This window comes from Diplodia corticola (genome assembly GCF_001883845.1).
Source record: "Diplodia corticola strain CBS 112549 chromosome Unknown scaffold12, whole genome shotgun sequence".
NCBI classification, from domain to species: Eukaryota; Fungi; Ascomycota; class Dothideomycetes; order Botryosphaeriales; family Botryosphaeriaceae; genus Diplodia; species Diplodia corticola.
Genome location: NW_017971491.1, coordinates 27,055 through 41,893, shown reverse-complemented (window position 1 = coordinate 41,893; position 14,839 = coordinate 27,055). Strand labels below are relative to the sequence as shown.

The 14,839-nt window shown below is 58.5% G+C and overlaps 4 protein-coding genes across 4 annotated transcripts; 1 reads left to right on the top strand and 3 right to left on the bottom strand.

Annotated features, from left to right (window-relative positions):
* Positions 1-1,345: 1,345 nt before the first annotated feature.
* Positions 1,346-3,634, bottom strand: BKCO1_1200013 (alpha beta hydrolase; the record flags this gene model as incomplete). The annotated part of the gene is made up of 3 exons (XM_020270622.1): positions 1,346-2,596; positions 2,798-3,300; positions 3,415-3,634. The coding sequence occupies 3 exons, from the start codon at positions 3,632-3,634 to the stop codon at positions 1,346-1,348; spliced, it is 1,974 nt and encodes a 657-aa protein (XP_020132568.1).
* Positions 3,635-5,821: 2,187 nt separating this feature from the next.
* BKCO1_1200012 (glycosyltransferase family 8 protein) lies at positions 5,822-8,559 on the bottom strand (the record flags this gene model as incomplete). Its single annotated transcript, XM_020270611.1, has 7 exons — positions 5,822-6,229; positions 6,585-7,305; positions 7,353-7,585; positions 7,634-8,221; positions 8,278-8,384; positions 8,449-8,476; positions 8,527-8,559. The coding sequence occupies 7 exons, from the start codon at positions 8,557-8,559 to the stop codon at positions 5,822-5,824; spliced, it is 2,118 nt and encodes a 705-aa protein (XP_020132569.1).
* Positions 8,560-9,423: 864 nt separating this feature from the next.
* BKCO1_1200011 (3-oxo-5-alpha-steroid 4-dehydrogenase) lies at positions 9,424-10,434 on the bottom strand (the record flags this gene model as incomplete). The annotated part of the gene is made up of 2 exons (XM_020270600.1): positions 9,424-10,272; positions 10,348-10,434. 2 exons carry the CDS (start codon positions 10,432-10,434, stop codon positions 9,424-9,426), a joined length of 936 nt encoding a protein of 311 aa, XP_020132570.1.
* A 641-nt stretch (positions 10,435-11,075) lies between these two features.
* On the top strand, positions 11,076-14,213 carry BKCO1_1200010 (ankyrin repeat protein; the record flags this gene model as incomplete). Its single annotated transcript, XM_020270589.1, has 1 exon — positions 11,076-14,213. One exon carries the CDS (start codon positions 11,076-11,078, stop codon positions 14,211-14,213), a length of 3,138 nt encoding a protein of 1,045 aa, XP_020132571.1.
* Positions 14,214-14,839: the final 626 nt, after the last annotated feature.

Below are 14,839 nucleotides of genomic sequence, written 5' to 3'. Positions count from 1 at the left end.
TGCCGGCGCACACGCACAGCATCGTCTTGGCGTTAAATCTTGTGTATCGAACCTTGCTGTTTTCATTTTCCCTTCTGTGTACTATTTCCAGACGTTGGTTTTTATTCTTCGTTGCCTTGCTCAGAGGCAGTGGAACTTGCGGCTGTGTGTCTCTTTTGGCTCGTCATTCAAAAATTGTGTAGGCGGGACTTTGAATTGGAATGAAACCGCATGTATGGACAATGGCACATGGATTTTTTTTTCTTATTCCGGTTTGGATTGAGTGCGAAAATGACGAAGGCACCGTGTTGTCCGGTCTTTGTTGTTGCTGGACACCGGCCGGTTAAGAAGTTGCACCACAGCGACTATCGAGGCGATACCTTGAATGATCTGAGAGGAGTCTTCGTGCTACTACTACCCCACGTGTTTAAAATACTGTATCTGTGCTTCCGTGCGAGTTTGGGCCCCGCTACACACATCCTGACCTTCCCCTTAAAAGTTGTATCCTCCTCACCGTCTTCAACTTGGGTTCTTTTCACGCGGGGAAGGGTGCAAAACGAGGCAATGAGGCATCCCACCTCACTCACCCCGTATTCCTTCTAAGTAGCCATGGTCACTATGGAATTGCAGGTTCGACTCGAAAGTGTCGAACCTAGACACATATGTAGGCTTCTCTTCTTGCTGGACAGAGCAGGGCAGTAAAACGGCTATTTATCTCTTGCCAACGGCCCCAACTCCGCGCATACGAACAGTCTCCCCTTTTCCTTCCCTCTTCCCTATCCTTCTTCCCGCCTCACACACACAAGAAAAACAAACGAACGCAACTACCTTCTTCACGCAGTCAATCGACAAGAAAACAGGAATGCCCCAAGAGAGAGAGACACGCACAGAGAGAGCAACCAATATACGATTTGATATAGAAAAAAAACCACTCCCCCTCACCCCTCCACCCTTAGCAAAGGAAAAGAGAAAAAAGAAGAAAAAAGTAATTTAATATCATACAATATACAGAGTAGTACAACAACCTAGAAGAAGCCCGTACGGTAGAGTATACCCGAGTCCAACGACGAAAGGACGACGACGACGAGGAGGAGGAGGAGGTAGAAGAAGAAGAAGGGATAAGAGCGAGAGACGAAAAGGGACGAGATGGGGCATCAAATCTCTGACGACTGACTGCTACAAAGCGAGGGTGGACCCATAGCGTGCAAGTGGGAAAAGAAAAAGAAAAGAAGGTCATGAACGCGAAACGCCTCGGTCAAGAGAAGAAAAGGAGACCGACCATCAGGAAAAGAAAAAGAGAGAGAGAGAGAGAGAGAGAGAGAGAGCAAAGGCCGTGTATCAGCAGCCATCAAAAGCCACTGGTAGGCTACCGCTCCACCGTCACCTTGACGCCCTCCACCCCCTTCAACAACTGCCTCACCCCACCACCACCTCCACCACCACCACCACCCCCCTTCCCATCAACAACGACCACACTCCCCCCCCTCCCCTCCTTCTCATCCCCTTCCTCCTCCTCATCCACCCCCACCTCCACCTCCGCCCCCGTCACGCTCCCCACGACCCTCCTTACCACCTCCATCCCCACGCGCTCCCGCACGAGCCAGTGGCCCGCGCCCTCGCACACGACGACGGCGCCGCCCTTGATGCCGAGGTGGTCGCCGACGCCCTCGAGCGCGAGCCGCCAGTCGAACGCGACGTCGTCGCCGCCCGCGACGACGGTGGCGGGGGCGCGCAGCGCGCCGCGGGGCCCGCTGCCCGCGCTGTCGAAGAGGGAGGCGCCGACGCTGAGGCTGGAGCGGCGGCGTTGCTGTTGTTGGTCGCCGCCGACGACGCCGGCGGAGGGGTGGTTGTTGTTGTTGTTGTTGTTGGTGGTGGTGGCGGGGCCGTATGTGCCGTAGAGGCCGCCGCCGGCGATGCTGGAGCGGCGGCGGCGGTGGCGCGCGCTGAGGCCGCTGTCGTCGCCGTGTTGGTCGGAAGAGGGTGGAGGGCTGGAGAAGGAGGCGAATTTGCTGCTGGTGGGGGAGTTGCCGGTCGAGGAGCCGACGAGGGTCGAGTTGGAGCTGTCGAGGACGGAGAGCAGGAGGATCGTCTGCAGGCTCTTGGACCAGTCGCCCAGGATGAGGCCGTCGCGGTAGTAGCGCGTCTTTTGGAACCAGGCGTGGCTGGAGGACGCGGCGCGGGCGTGGACGGACGGAGGGTAGGTCATCGGCGTCGAGATGTCGTTGACGGCTTGCTTTTCTGGGAGGGCGGGGAGATGTTGTTGGTTTATGTTGGTCTTGCATTGGGAGATGCTCGGGCCGAGGGAGCTGGCAAGGGCTTCGGCAGCTTCTCTTCTATAGTTGCTGTCGCTGCCATTGATGGCTGCTTTTGGCATGGCCACGCGGTGAACCTTTTTGAGGAACCAGGTGCCAGTGAACGAACCCAGCACTTTGGCCAAGATGTCAGGGAGAACGAAAGCAAATATGTAATGAGATTTGCTGAGCTGTGTGAGCAACGGTCGAAGCGTTCTCCAAGAGTTACGGAGGGGGCGGAAGTTCAGCGGCTGTTGTAACCACGTGTGGCACATGCGGCGGGCGGAGGAGATGTGTGCTTGAGCATTGGCCATCCAAAGTCTGGGCTATTTGGTAATTAGCGATTAGACGAAATGAGAAGAGATTGGAATGATATAGAGTAACGGAGTTGAGACGAAAACAGAGCAAAATACAGAACTAAACGGTGGCAGAACGGAATTTCTGTGCAATGTACACTGCGCAGACAAGAGGACATCGAACGACCTCAGCAGCATGTGAGCAGCAACAAAGAGAAAATGCTTACTTACCAACACAATACTCATAATAACGAAGTGATCGGCCAACTGCGGCGCCTCGCTGGCCAGCCTGCCGGCCACAGCGCCACCCCAATCGTGGCTCACAAGCACAACCTGGCCCCTCTCATCAAGCGCTCCGCCAACGGCGCCCCCTTCCTCGCCGCTGCCGTCCACGCCGTACTTCTCCCGCATGCCCAGCACGAAGCCCGCCACCGCCTCCAGCACATTGTACGCGCTGTACTCGGGCAGGCTGTCGCTGCCGCCGAAGCCGGGCAGGTCGAGCGCCACGTACACCGTGTCCCGGTCGACGTTGCGCTTCTGCGACAGGTAGTCCCTCCACAGCGCCCAGCTGTCCGGGAAGCCGTGCAGGAAGACGACCAGGTTCGGCCGCGGGCCGGCATCCCAGGCCGAGGCGACGTAGTGCAGGGTGACGGGGTTCTCGTCGACCGTGGTGAAGAAGGCGTGCGTGAAGCTGGGGATGGGGGCTTTCGAGAGGTCCCAGAGGCGGTCGCGGGCTGCGGATGGGACGGGCTGTTAGCTAGCTCGTGCGTGTCTGCTGGATAACGCCTTTCTGGGCGGATTGAAAGGGGACTGGAGATGAATTGAGGTGTGACAGGGGCGGGACGAACCTCCAGCCAGCTCCTTGTCGCTGACTCTCCTGCTCCGACGCTGGAACAAGAGGCCGTCGCGGACGGCCGAGAGCACCCAGACGAGGCCGACCAGCAGACCGTAGCTGAGGACGAAGCCACGCCAGAGCAAGCGGGGCAGCTTCGACCCCGATCTCGAGGCTTTCGGGTCCATTGTCCGGTCACGAGCCCCCCTCCTGGTGGTGGGACTTAGGTCTCGCATTCCGGCGGTTCCTGGGAGGTCAGAGACGAGGCGGGGCGGATGGATAGATGGGCAGAAGCAAGGAAGCGGCCGAGGGACTACGCGGTGTGTGCACGCTTTATCACTGGCGGGGGGAGGCAGTAAGGGCGGTGATGAAGGATCTCAATCAGTCAAAGCCGAGGGCGGCACATGGCACACTTGGATAATACTGAGGAGCTCCTTCGCTCGGCGGCGGGCAAAGAGGCTTTCCCGCTACGGCAGTACCGCGGCGAGCAAAAGCTAGTACGCAGGGCAACAAGGCAGGAAGTAGTGGCGGAGCGAGAGGGGGACGGAGTGCAGCGAGCAAAGGGCGGGGGCATCTCGCCGCTCTTAACCTGGCGGCATGGCGGCATGGCGGCGCCGGGCCACGCGCGTTAGCAGCTCTGCTCTGCTGCGGGCGGTAGGTACGGGCCAATTTGCGGAAGGAAGCGGCGGCAGGCTCGCTCCAGCTCGCCCCAGCTCGCTCCAGCAGCGCGGCGAGAGGGCCGCAAGCAGGCGCGGCGGGAGCTGTCACCTCTGTTGCTGGGAGCTCCCAGCCGATGATGCAACCCGCCCGTGCACGGCCCCCCCTCCCGCGTGTGGGGAAACGGCGCCCTACGCCTCCCTCCCTCTGTGCCTCCTTCCCTGTGTGCCTCTTGAAACGCGATCTTCGCTGCCGTGCGAGCGGTGCAAAAGTCCCTCAGCGCCTCAACCCGCAGCAGCTGAGAATCCGATCGCCCTCTCTTCCCGATCCCGCCCCAGCATCGCCTAGCCGCCAAGGGACGTCACCCATGCCCCCGGCCGAGCAGAGCGCGCTCGCAGCAAACGCATCAGTCCAGTGCCGGACGCTGGCACGCTGGTCACCCGCCGCCTTCTATCCAGCACTCCAGCTTGCCGATCGCCACGCTTACGTAGCGCCGCCTAAAAGCATCCGCGCCTCAAGGGGGCCACGAGCCATCCGCCCGCCCAGTGTCTCGACAAGTCATGTCTCCCGCAACGTGCTACCCATAGGGCCTGCATAACGCGTCTGTGCTTAAAACGGCACCAGGGCGTGCCACTGACTTCATGCCGGTCAGCCCCAACATGGCCAACAGGCACCGTCAAAGCGGACGGACGCTCGCCCAAAGCAACGGCGCATGCACACAGCCCCTGGGTGTTGCCTGCGTCAGAGCCGAACATCGAGCGGACGGCGCCTCTGCCTGTCTCACGCGGTGGCAGCCGTCCACGAGATACGCTTCGACGGGCTGATTGGCCGGCCAAATCCCTTCCTGCTCGGCTTCTCTTTTTTGTGTTCACCATCGGGCGTCATGGATGAGCCCATCTTCTTTAGTGTGCAAATATACGCTTTGTCTGAGTGACAGCCTATCTGCCCCTGCAGCTTGAGGCAGATTTACCGGTAGGGGCTTTGCCACGCACTCGGCCATCTTTGGTAGAGTGAGGTTGATGCGGGCAAAGTGAAAGGTGGTCTGGGGGCTCGCTCGCTCCCCTCGGATGACCGCTATGCTCCCTTAGTTCACCGTGGCCTAAACACCTGTCCGTACAGGAAGATAGAATGCCTCCAAGTTTATTTAAAATACGATCAATGACTATCAATGCAGCACCGAGTTTATCCTGCACACAACTGAGCACGAAAATGACTTAATGCTTCCCTCAGCCGGTCTCTATCAAACTTTGGGCGAGAAACGAACAGTCGAGCCGTACAGCATCTCATTTTTATAGACCCTCAAAAGAGGTCCTGACATTTAGCATACAGGAAAATTGGAACAAGAAAAAAACGACAGCACCAGCGCCTGGACATGCCGAACAAAAGAAGCCTCAGTAGAGACATGCCAGGAAGAAGAGGATATCGGAAAAAAAAAGTACAAGTAACCACCAAAGAGGATTCAGTACAGAGAGACAAGATATGAGCAGTGAAAGGTGGCCGAGCATAAAATCCAGATGTTTGCCATGAAAAAGGGTTGGATGCACAAAGGCTATGCTACGCAAGCCATGCAGAACAGACACCGAAACAAGGAGAAACCATGTCTTGCCCAAGAATGTTCAACAGAGGCCACGGTTAAGAAAACATAGGGACATTGTTGAGGGTGAAGAAATTACTTAGGGTTGCTGCTTGGGGGAAACACTAGGAGGGAGGGCTTGGCGAGAAACTGCCAACGATCGTCACTTCGTAACAAGAGCGTAAGGGATGGATCAGGACCGCTCAGTCGGACTCAAAATATCAGCCTTGACGTCCGCCTTCTTCCCAGACGACTCTGCATCTTCAACGGCGGGAGGGTTGCCAAAATCCGGCTCCGAGAAAACCGGCTTCGTCGTCTCCGCGGTAGACTTTACATCCTCTGCTTTTAAAGCCGTTGCCGTCTCCGTCTTAGTCTCATGTGCTTGGCTGGCCTGCCCCTGCCCGTTGTCTTTCGAGGCCTTGTCCTGTGCTTGCGGGCTCGCACGACCCAAAAGGCTATGGTGCTGAGCATCGTTGTGAGGACGAGGAACTGAGTGTGCCGGCAGCTCTCGTGAAGGTGCGTTCGAGGCGGAAGCCCGCCTGAGATGCTCGAGTTCGAGGAGAGACGAGCGACGTAGCGTCTCAAGCCTTTCTTCGGGATTCTTATTCGCAACGATTGTCAGCTTTCAGTTGTTCAGGCGCACGATATCGAAAAGATTAGGCTTTTGAAGAAACAACAGCAGGCACACCGGCATATCTCATGCCTACGTCGTCTTTCTGTTCGTATTTGACCTCCTTGGCAGACTTGACCGGTACAAGATGCGCAGGCATTTCCGGTTTGTTGGAAGTGGTATGAGCAGCTGCACTCAAAGCAACTGACGTTGCAGCCAAGAGCTGCGAGGTATGCAACGAACGAGAGAATGGCCGACGAGGGGGAGAACGCGAGCGCCGAAACAAGTCAAGATCATGAGAACGGAAGCCGCATTTGGGGCATCCCCAAGTAAAGGAGCCTCTTACCCATTCAGCTTGCGATGGTACCCCTTCAGCGGCTGGTAGCTCGCCCGTTTCATCTCGTTCGTTTCCCCAAAACGTCGGTCGTCGAACGGGTGCAGGCGTCACCGGAAGACTCGGCCTCTCAAAGGCGCTGGGGAAGTCAGTCAAGATTAGGCTTTCACGACGCTCACTGGTGCCTTCTCCAGTAGGCGAGAAAAGCTCAATGGGCTTGACCAGGCCTTCGAGCGATATGCCAGCAGGCTTAGACTTCTTCATCTGTGCACCCATTACCGCGCGAACGTATTTCTCAATTCCAGGAACGCTATCCCAAGCGTTGGCGCTGGTTTGTCCGAAGGTCTGCCAGGGATCCTCGGGAGTCTTTGGCGTTGCGGATAGTGGAGAACCCTTTGAAGTTGCGTCGTCGCCTTCAGACGAGAGCGTTGCTGGAACACCTGCAGAAGAAGCAGTAGGATCAGCGACAGGTTGTGGTGCTGGCTGAGGCGGTGCAAGGTCTTCCGCAAACACACGAGTAGGCTTCGGCCTTTCACGTTCCTGCTCCCAAGGGAAGATGGCTTTCGGCATTACTTGTGGCGCAGGCTTCGCCTCCGGCACTTCGTACCACATGTTCTTGGGAGGCTCTGGGTATGCAGCTGGTGCTTTGAAGAGATGATGGTCCTCGCTAAACGTATAAGTCTGGGTGGGGAAGTTTGCGGCCTCGGGCCGTGACTCTACTGGAGGAGCCGTGCTGAAATGAATTAGAAATGCTGGTGTCTACGCTAAAAGAGGGCCTACCGAGTAGCATCCCACTCCATGTGGGGCGGCGAAAACCTCCCTCCCGACTCCTGCCGAGGAGGGGAAGAGTGCTCAGAGTGCTGTGCGGGGTGTGTTGGTTGCACAGCAGGCTGGGTAAGCGAAGCTACACCTCCTTGGGAGGCGGGTGTAGTCGATTGACCATTCGCCCAGCCAGCTTGCTGTATCGTGTTGGGAGCAGTCTGGAGTACCGTCTCGGCGTCGACATGTTCTGCCTGGATGGTGTTAACATTTCAGAGACACAGGGGGTTTACGCGACCTACCTTCTCTCTGAGGTGTCGGTCGTAGACAGCCCACCATCGGGCAGAGAGCTCGCTATAAACGCCAGAGCCACCCCCATATCGAGAGTCTTTGGACCAAGGCTTGTTCTTGCCGATGAAATGCACCAGACTGATCTTGCTCTTGTAGTGTCGGAACGCAGGCTCCCACTGGTACTGGGCGTTCGGGGTACAGTTGTACAGGAAGCTGAGCCTGTGCCAACTTTTGTGCTCATAATACTGGTTGAACAGCCCCTGGTCTGCACCGTCGAAGCTGTCTCCACTTGCAGCTAGCGTCTGCAATGCCCAGTAGTCTCCCATGTTGGGGCTCACGACCATGACCCCACTGTTGAAGCAGTCGGGCCATCCACTGTCGGGGGCGGCGGCGAAGGACGCTTCGAGGTCGAAGAGCTCGTTGGGGGCTCGCAGAGCAACCACGTCAGCGTCGATGTAGACGATCTTGCGGAATTGGAGCTGTCGCCAGAGCGCGATCTTAGTGAAGGTGTAGGCGAGGTCACCGCGATCCATGAGGTAAAGATTGGCAGGCTTCGGGTTGCCGATGTGCGGTACCGGAATCACATAGTCATAAAGCTCCTGTATCACCCGTCAACGAATGTCGTGATAAGGGCCAATGGCAGGCCAATGGCTACCTTGAGCTCCGAAATCGAATCTGCAGACAGCGTATCCAGTGTGATGAGAGCGGCAAGCTTCTTCGTCGCCCCTCCATCGCGGAGCGAATGCGCAAGTACGGCGGCACCTGTAGGATCGATCAGTACGCGCTTCCTGGGCTTTGGAGCCGGTCTGGCAGCTTCGCGGCGCACCTGGCAGGTATGAGTCGCTCATGACGAGCTTCATGCGAGTTAGCGCAGGACGAAACAGTGGCATGGCGGACGACTCACCGTGCAGTACGCATCCTCAGCTTGGGGTGCCATTGCAACAGTTCGTCGGCGAGAGCGGTGCGTGTGGCGGATTGGGCTGAGGCAGGCAGAGTTGGAGGGTGAGTAAATGGTTCCCCGCCGCAGCAACGAGCGTTGGGTGCGAAAGGGCAGAGGCGCCGAAGCAGGGCGCGGAGAGCGGAGAAAAGCTGGGGGCAGAGATCACGCGGCTGCTCAACACGACGCCATGTCCACGAGCTCGTGCTGATTAGACCGCCGACGTGCGTACGAGGCGTCCATTGCGGGGCCTTGTCTGCGCCGTTGCCCAGACTGCTTTTTTTTTTTTCTGGCAGCGCTGCGCTGACTGACCTGCGCTCGCGAGAGCTCTGGGCGACAGAAGCTTGGGCCGGCCCATGATGCAATCGCTCCCACGGCAGCAGCAGCCTCCGCCGAGAGTCTCTCCGTCACGCCGTTGCCGAGAGCCTGCACTCGACCGTACAACATGTTATCCGCGCTCTCTACAGCAGACGGCCAGTGGACTGAGTTGCCTGCGAAGCTACACACGGACCCCCGAGCGCTTAATCGATCCCAACGGGCTGCAGCAGCATGCCTGCCATGGCCAAGCCCACCCTCGCCGCCATCGCCCAAACGGCTCTCTCATACAAGCCGTTCCGCGCCCTGCGAGGCTTGGGGCCTCGCGTTGCAGCTCAATACATTGGTTACCCCCCTTGCTTCGCAGTATGGGTTGTCCCGTTGCGTTCGACACACATTGGCAGAGAATATCCTGATTTTATACCTGCCGGTGCAGCACAGACAAACCAACCCTGCATCAACATTTCGCGACTGGGGCGGTGCTGTCTGGTGATACAGACGCGCGAGGCAATTCGCCACCACCAAGTCTAGAGTTTTGTTTAGGCTCGCTCACCAGACAAACGGCACCATCCTCGCTCGTCTCTCCACCGTCTCCCTACCGAATTTCGTCGCATACCACTCCTTCGTCCCAGCGGCAGTCACGCCCAGATTCACGCCTACGAAGATCAGAGCACACAGCACCGTTTTGTTGACCAATTGTCCCACCGGCGCAGCTACAACTGACAAGGCCAAGTAGATGGCGCACTCGAACGTGTAGTGCGGACACACAATGTAGCGGAAAGCCCCTCGGGTGGGCAGGGTGTACTTGCGCAGGCCAAAGAGATGTGCGTGGGCGTCGTGCTGCTGCTTGGAAGCCCAGAGAAAAAGCAAGGTGCCCGTGACGAGCTGCAGATCCAGCGGCGGTGCCGTGCTTCCGTTCCCGCCACCCGACGATTGCAAGGCCGGCGTCCCTTCGACCCAGATGGCAATCGACATGGCGCCGTAGAATAGCAGGCCCAACAGCCAGTGCGTGATCCACATGTTGGATGAAGACGGACGCGACAGAACGGCGGACTCGTACAGACGCCGCGAGCCTTGTACGAGCATAAGCAGCCAGGCTAGACGGACTCGTGCCACCGACATGGTGGCTGTACGATGGCCGGTGGCCTTGCCGGCGACGAGTTTCAGGAGGGCGCCATCGGTGGCATACTGCTCCGCCCAGAAGCCGGAGCCGAGCACGGACAGGACGTAGAAGTGGGCGAACCAGCTGTGCGGGACGCGGTACGTCGCCAGGTGGTCGAGCACGGCGGCAAATGCATTGCGTGGGCGCGAGGCTGGGGCTGCGGACGTGTTTGCTGTGCGCGAACCGTAAGCCAGGAAGCGAGAGCGGAAGGCTGGGACGGCGTCGACGGCGAGAACCTTGCGGCTGCGTCAGCGAACAGCGGTCTGCAGCGGTGGGCGGGCTGCGCAAGCGGAAAGGACACGGTGGATTACAATCGAGGCTGCGGTGAGGAAAAGGGACCGCAGAAAGACGACGGGCTCGAGGCGGGCGACGAGCGGGTGCAGGAGCGGGGAGGCCATGCCGTTCTCGCGCTGGGGCTGGGGGAGGTGATAAGCTAAAGGCTCTGCAGTGTTTCGTAACGCTGTTCAGCCGGCTGTCAGAGCGTTAATGCCTCAACGCATCCTATTCGCGCCGGCCTCTCGCGCAGCACCTGTCGCGACTGCGCTCCTCTTCGCGGGCTCAGGGGCAGGGTGGCGATAAGGTGATCGCGCCGGTGGGTGCGGCCAGCGTGTCGCGCCTCCGCCAGGCACCGTGAGCTGGACGGCCCCGGTACGGTATCACGAGTCGCAGCCGCGGTTTTGTGAAGCAGGCTGCCTTATGTCAGCACCCGGCCCGTGCTGGCCGCCTCCTCTCTGTCTCCAGCCGGCGGTCGCGCTTCCTCGCCTTCGCCTTCCCACACCTCCCACGCCTGCTCCGTACCGCTCTTTCCTCACCACCACCACCTCCCCCCGCCCCGACGACACCCGCACGACGCACCGCCACCCCACACTTCCTCCACGTGCATCCACGCAGCAAGCTGGCTGAAGTGCACGCCCAGATCACCGTCCGACAGGCTCTCGACGCGCACCGGTCTGCTGAGCAACTGGCGCCCACGGTCATCAGGCTTCACCCGGGCCCCCTCCAGCATGAGGCAGGCATCACCTGTGATCAAAAGTCCGTGATGAGCAGTAGCGCTGCTGTCGCTGACCACTTGCCGCCGCCGAATCCATCTGGCAACGGAGAGCCGCAGTCGGTGCAGCCTTCCCTCGATCGAGTCCGGTCCCCAGCGCCTCCGTCGTCCCCTCCACTTACCGATAAGGACAGCAAGGCCACCGCCGTCCGCAATGGGAACCATGGACGTGATGCTCATGCCGAGCAGGATGAATCCGAGGCGGAGACGGTCGTGTTGTCTGGGCCCGAGCATGACGAGACGAAGAGGCCGAAGAAGGTAATCAAGCACGAACGCAACGACGACGACGACGAGATAAGCGACATTCCATCCGCCAAGCTGTTGTCCGATGCCGCCAAGGATTCCATTGCTCGTAAGAGCCCTCGCCCACTAGCCCCTCCCAATGGCGTCCCAGAAAACAAGCGGAACGGTGCCAACGGCCGTGAACGCGCCCAATCGCATGACAACGGCCCAGCCAGTCGCAAGGCTTCGTCTGCTTTCTCCAGTGACCATGACTATCCACACAAAAACGCCTCATCCGCTCGGATCCTCTCTCACTCGCCCCCTCTCGGTCATGACTCACGTGCAAGAAGCTCATCGGTTGCCGATACGCGGAAACGGAAATTACGGGAAAACCAAGCCGATTTGGAGCCGCCCCGGCAGCGGCACAAGACCGAGGCTCTCAGCAAAAACTCCAGGAATCCAGCCTCACCCATTGCAGCAGGCATCAAAGTCCACAAGAGGTCGGCGTCCACCCAGTCTCTTGTGCAAAACGCCCAGAACCGCAGACGGCGTGAGAACATTCGCCAGGACAAGGATTGGGCCTCAGACGACAGCGAAGAATCAAATAACTCCTCACCCCATCCCCAATCCAATGTGCCGCCTCTTTCACGGCCGAGGCGAGGCGGCACACGGTCTATGACGTCTCCGGTTCGGACTCTGCCGCCAGCGAAGAAGAAGGATGCGTTTGGCGCCACGCGGTTGTTACGCTGTTGCGAGAAGGGCGACTTTGCGGCGGTCCAAAAAGCCTACGAAGCGTCGCCAGACGAACTGGACTCACCTGATTATGCTGGCGTCACTCCGCTGCAAAAAGCTTCACTAAACGGGCACGAAGACATTGTGGAGTTCCTCCTTGACAAAGGCTGTGCAACTGATGGCCATGACTGGTTGGATCACGACACCCCTCTCATCGACGCAACGCAGAATGGCCATGTTGAAGTTATCAAACTGCTCCTCTGGAAAGCTCGTGTGGATCCGACATACGAGAACAAACACTTCAAAACGGCACTGGCACTTCTGGATTCGACCATCGATGAGGCCGACGAGATTAAAGCCGAATTGGAGAAGGCAATGATGGAGTGGAAGAAGGAAAAGTCGGAAGATGAGTCCGAGAGTCGAACACCTCGGAGCGTGGAGGAATCAGTAGGACCCACGCTACTACCGAACGAGTACAACACCGAGGTTCTCCGCATCAAGTCTGAGCAAGGAGACAAACGAGCCGTGGACGAATTGCTTGCTTCTGGGATCATGCCAAATGTTGCTTGCGGCGTTGCTGCTGCACGCGGTGGCCACGACGAGATTTTGAGTTTTCTGCTTGCAACCGGACTTTCTGCCGACCATCGCGATCCTGCAAAGCACAACGAGACGCCCATGTTGGTTGCAATCAAGAAAGGCCATCTCAACGTGATTCGTCTCTTGTTGGCCCAAGATGATTTTGATCCAACGAGGCGGAATCGAGATGGGCTGACCTACTGGGAGTTCGCTGAGGACTTTGACGGACCAAACGCAAAGGATGTCCGCAATTTACTAAAGGAGAAATACGATGAGCGAGCGAAAACCAAGTCAAGACGGTTACGAAGCCCGGAGATGAGGCGAACGGATCCCAGGAGCCCACGAAGGAAGGCTACCGACCACGAAAGCTCTAAACGAACACATGACAGGGAGACTAGGGGGAGGCCGTCGGACAAGAGCTCAAATAAGCACATCACGCTGGACAACCACGCCAAACCCAAAAAGCGCTTGATTTCACGCAGAGAACTCAACCGGCGATCGCGAGACAGCACATCGGAGGACTCGGACGAGGACGAAGAGGAAGTTCGCGGTCCAACCCGCAATGTGCGCAGAAAGACGGGTCATACTGCGAAGGTCATCAGAAGCTCGCCGCATCCATCTTCACCGGAACAAGAGAGATCGGAGGCACGCCCCGCACCAGCAAAAGCCGCGAAAGCCGAAGCCAGGCCTGAAGCCGAGCCCGAAGTGGAGCCAGAACCGGTCAAGGAAGACACGCCTGAAAGCGTGAAGCAGGAGCGCCGCGCTGAGGCTGAGCGGAAAGCAGCCGCGGAGAAGGCCCGAAAGGAGGAAGAGGAGAAGGAGGCAGAGAGGCGAGCGGAGGAGGAACGGGCTCGGCTAGAAGCGGAAAGGGCACGGTTAGCTGCCGAGGAAGCTGAGCGTGCGCGACTGCAAGCCGAGCGGGAACGGATACAAGCCGAACGCGAACGACAAGAACGACTGGAGAAGCTTCCCCGGGCGTTGAGGCGGGCCTGTGAAAAAGGAGCAGATCGGCCACTCCGCTTCAACTTCGCGACGAAGGAAGGCGGCATCGAGTACAATTTCCTGCCGGTTCACGTTGCCAAGAACTCGGACATCGATCCGGGTTGTCCAGAGTCTCGGCGAGACGAGCTCTGGATGATGAGTTTCCAAGTCGTGGGCATTCTGGGGCTTCCAGAGCTTGACGTCAGAAAGGAGTTCGAGTCATGGGAGTGCAAGCCCGTGTCGACCAAGCAGCTCCACGGATTCCTCGAAACGTACGACATTTCGCAGCTTGCGGAGGATTTCCTGTTCGAGCGGCAGAACTGGCCGGGGTACAATCCGGAGCAACAAAGCACGACGATCCAGGCGGAGAAGGCCAAGTTCCTGCAGCTGGAGCCGCTTTTCTGGGTGCGGTACGACGACTTCGTGTCGGCGACCAAACTAACAAAATTCCAACATCTCTCCCAGCTGGAAATGCGAACGGCAAGGGCAAAGGTCACGTCGACGAGCACGCCACCACCAACGCCGCGGAGCTGGACGGAGGCGTTATTCGGCATCAAGCCAGGGCCGGACTTTGAGCGCAGGAGCAAGAGCCGGTCGGTGTCAGTGTCATTGAGTTAAGGGTCTGGGTTTGGCAGGAGTTTGGGGGATTTGGGCGGGCAATGCATCTGGGAGGCGCCATGTAGGGGACCTGAAACTACTACTGTTCATGTTGTGTATGTTCACGAACGCGCTTCGTTGCAATGTTATGGCAAATGGCTCGTCCCGAAGACCAAAGGTTCCATATACCCTACAGCCGATAGTAAATACATCCTTGCTGTCACGATTGTGTCATGGCCCTAGCGGGTGGGACGAGCCAGGGGGTATTGTTACGTTAGTCGAATAGTGTACCAATGATGGGCGAGACGTATATAGCTGGACGGGAGTCTGGGCCGACTTAGTGTGCCGCAGATGCAGGCCACACGTGATGGGACAGTGGCAATGGCTTGCATGTTTGGACGAGCGTCGTCCACGGCTCCGACGCGCGCGCGCCAATGGGACAGCACTGAGGCTGTCCGCACTCACGTGGCGGGCAGTGCAGCAAGCGAAGTAAGTCGCGGTGAGTGAGGTGAGTGACGGTGAGTGCTGCTCTCTCGTCCTCACTCGCTTCCCTTTCGTCGGAACTGGACCCTCGTGCCCTCACTGACGCCCCCGCCAAATCCTCCAGGTGCGGGGTTGCATGTCGCCGTCCGCTCAAGCGCCAGACT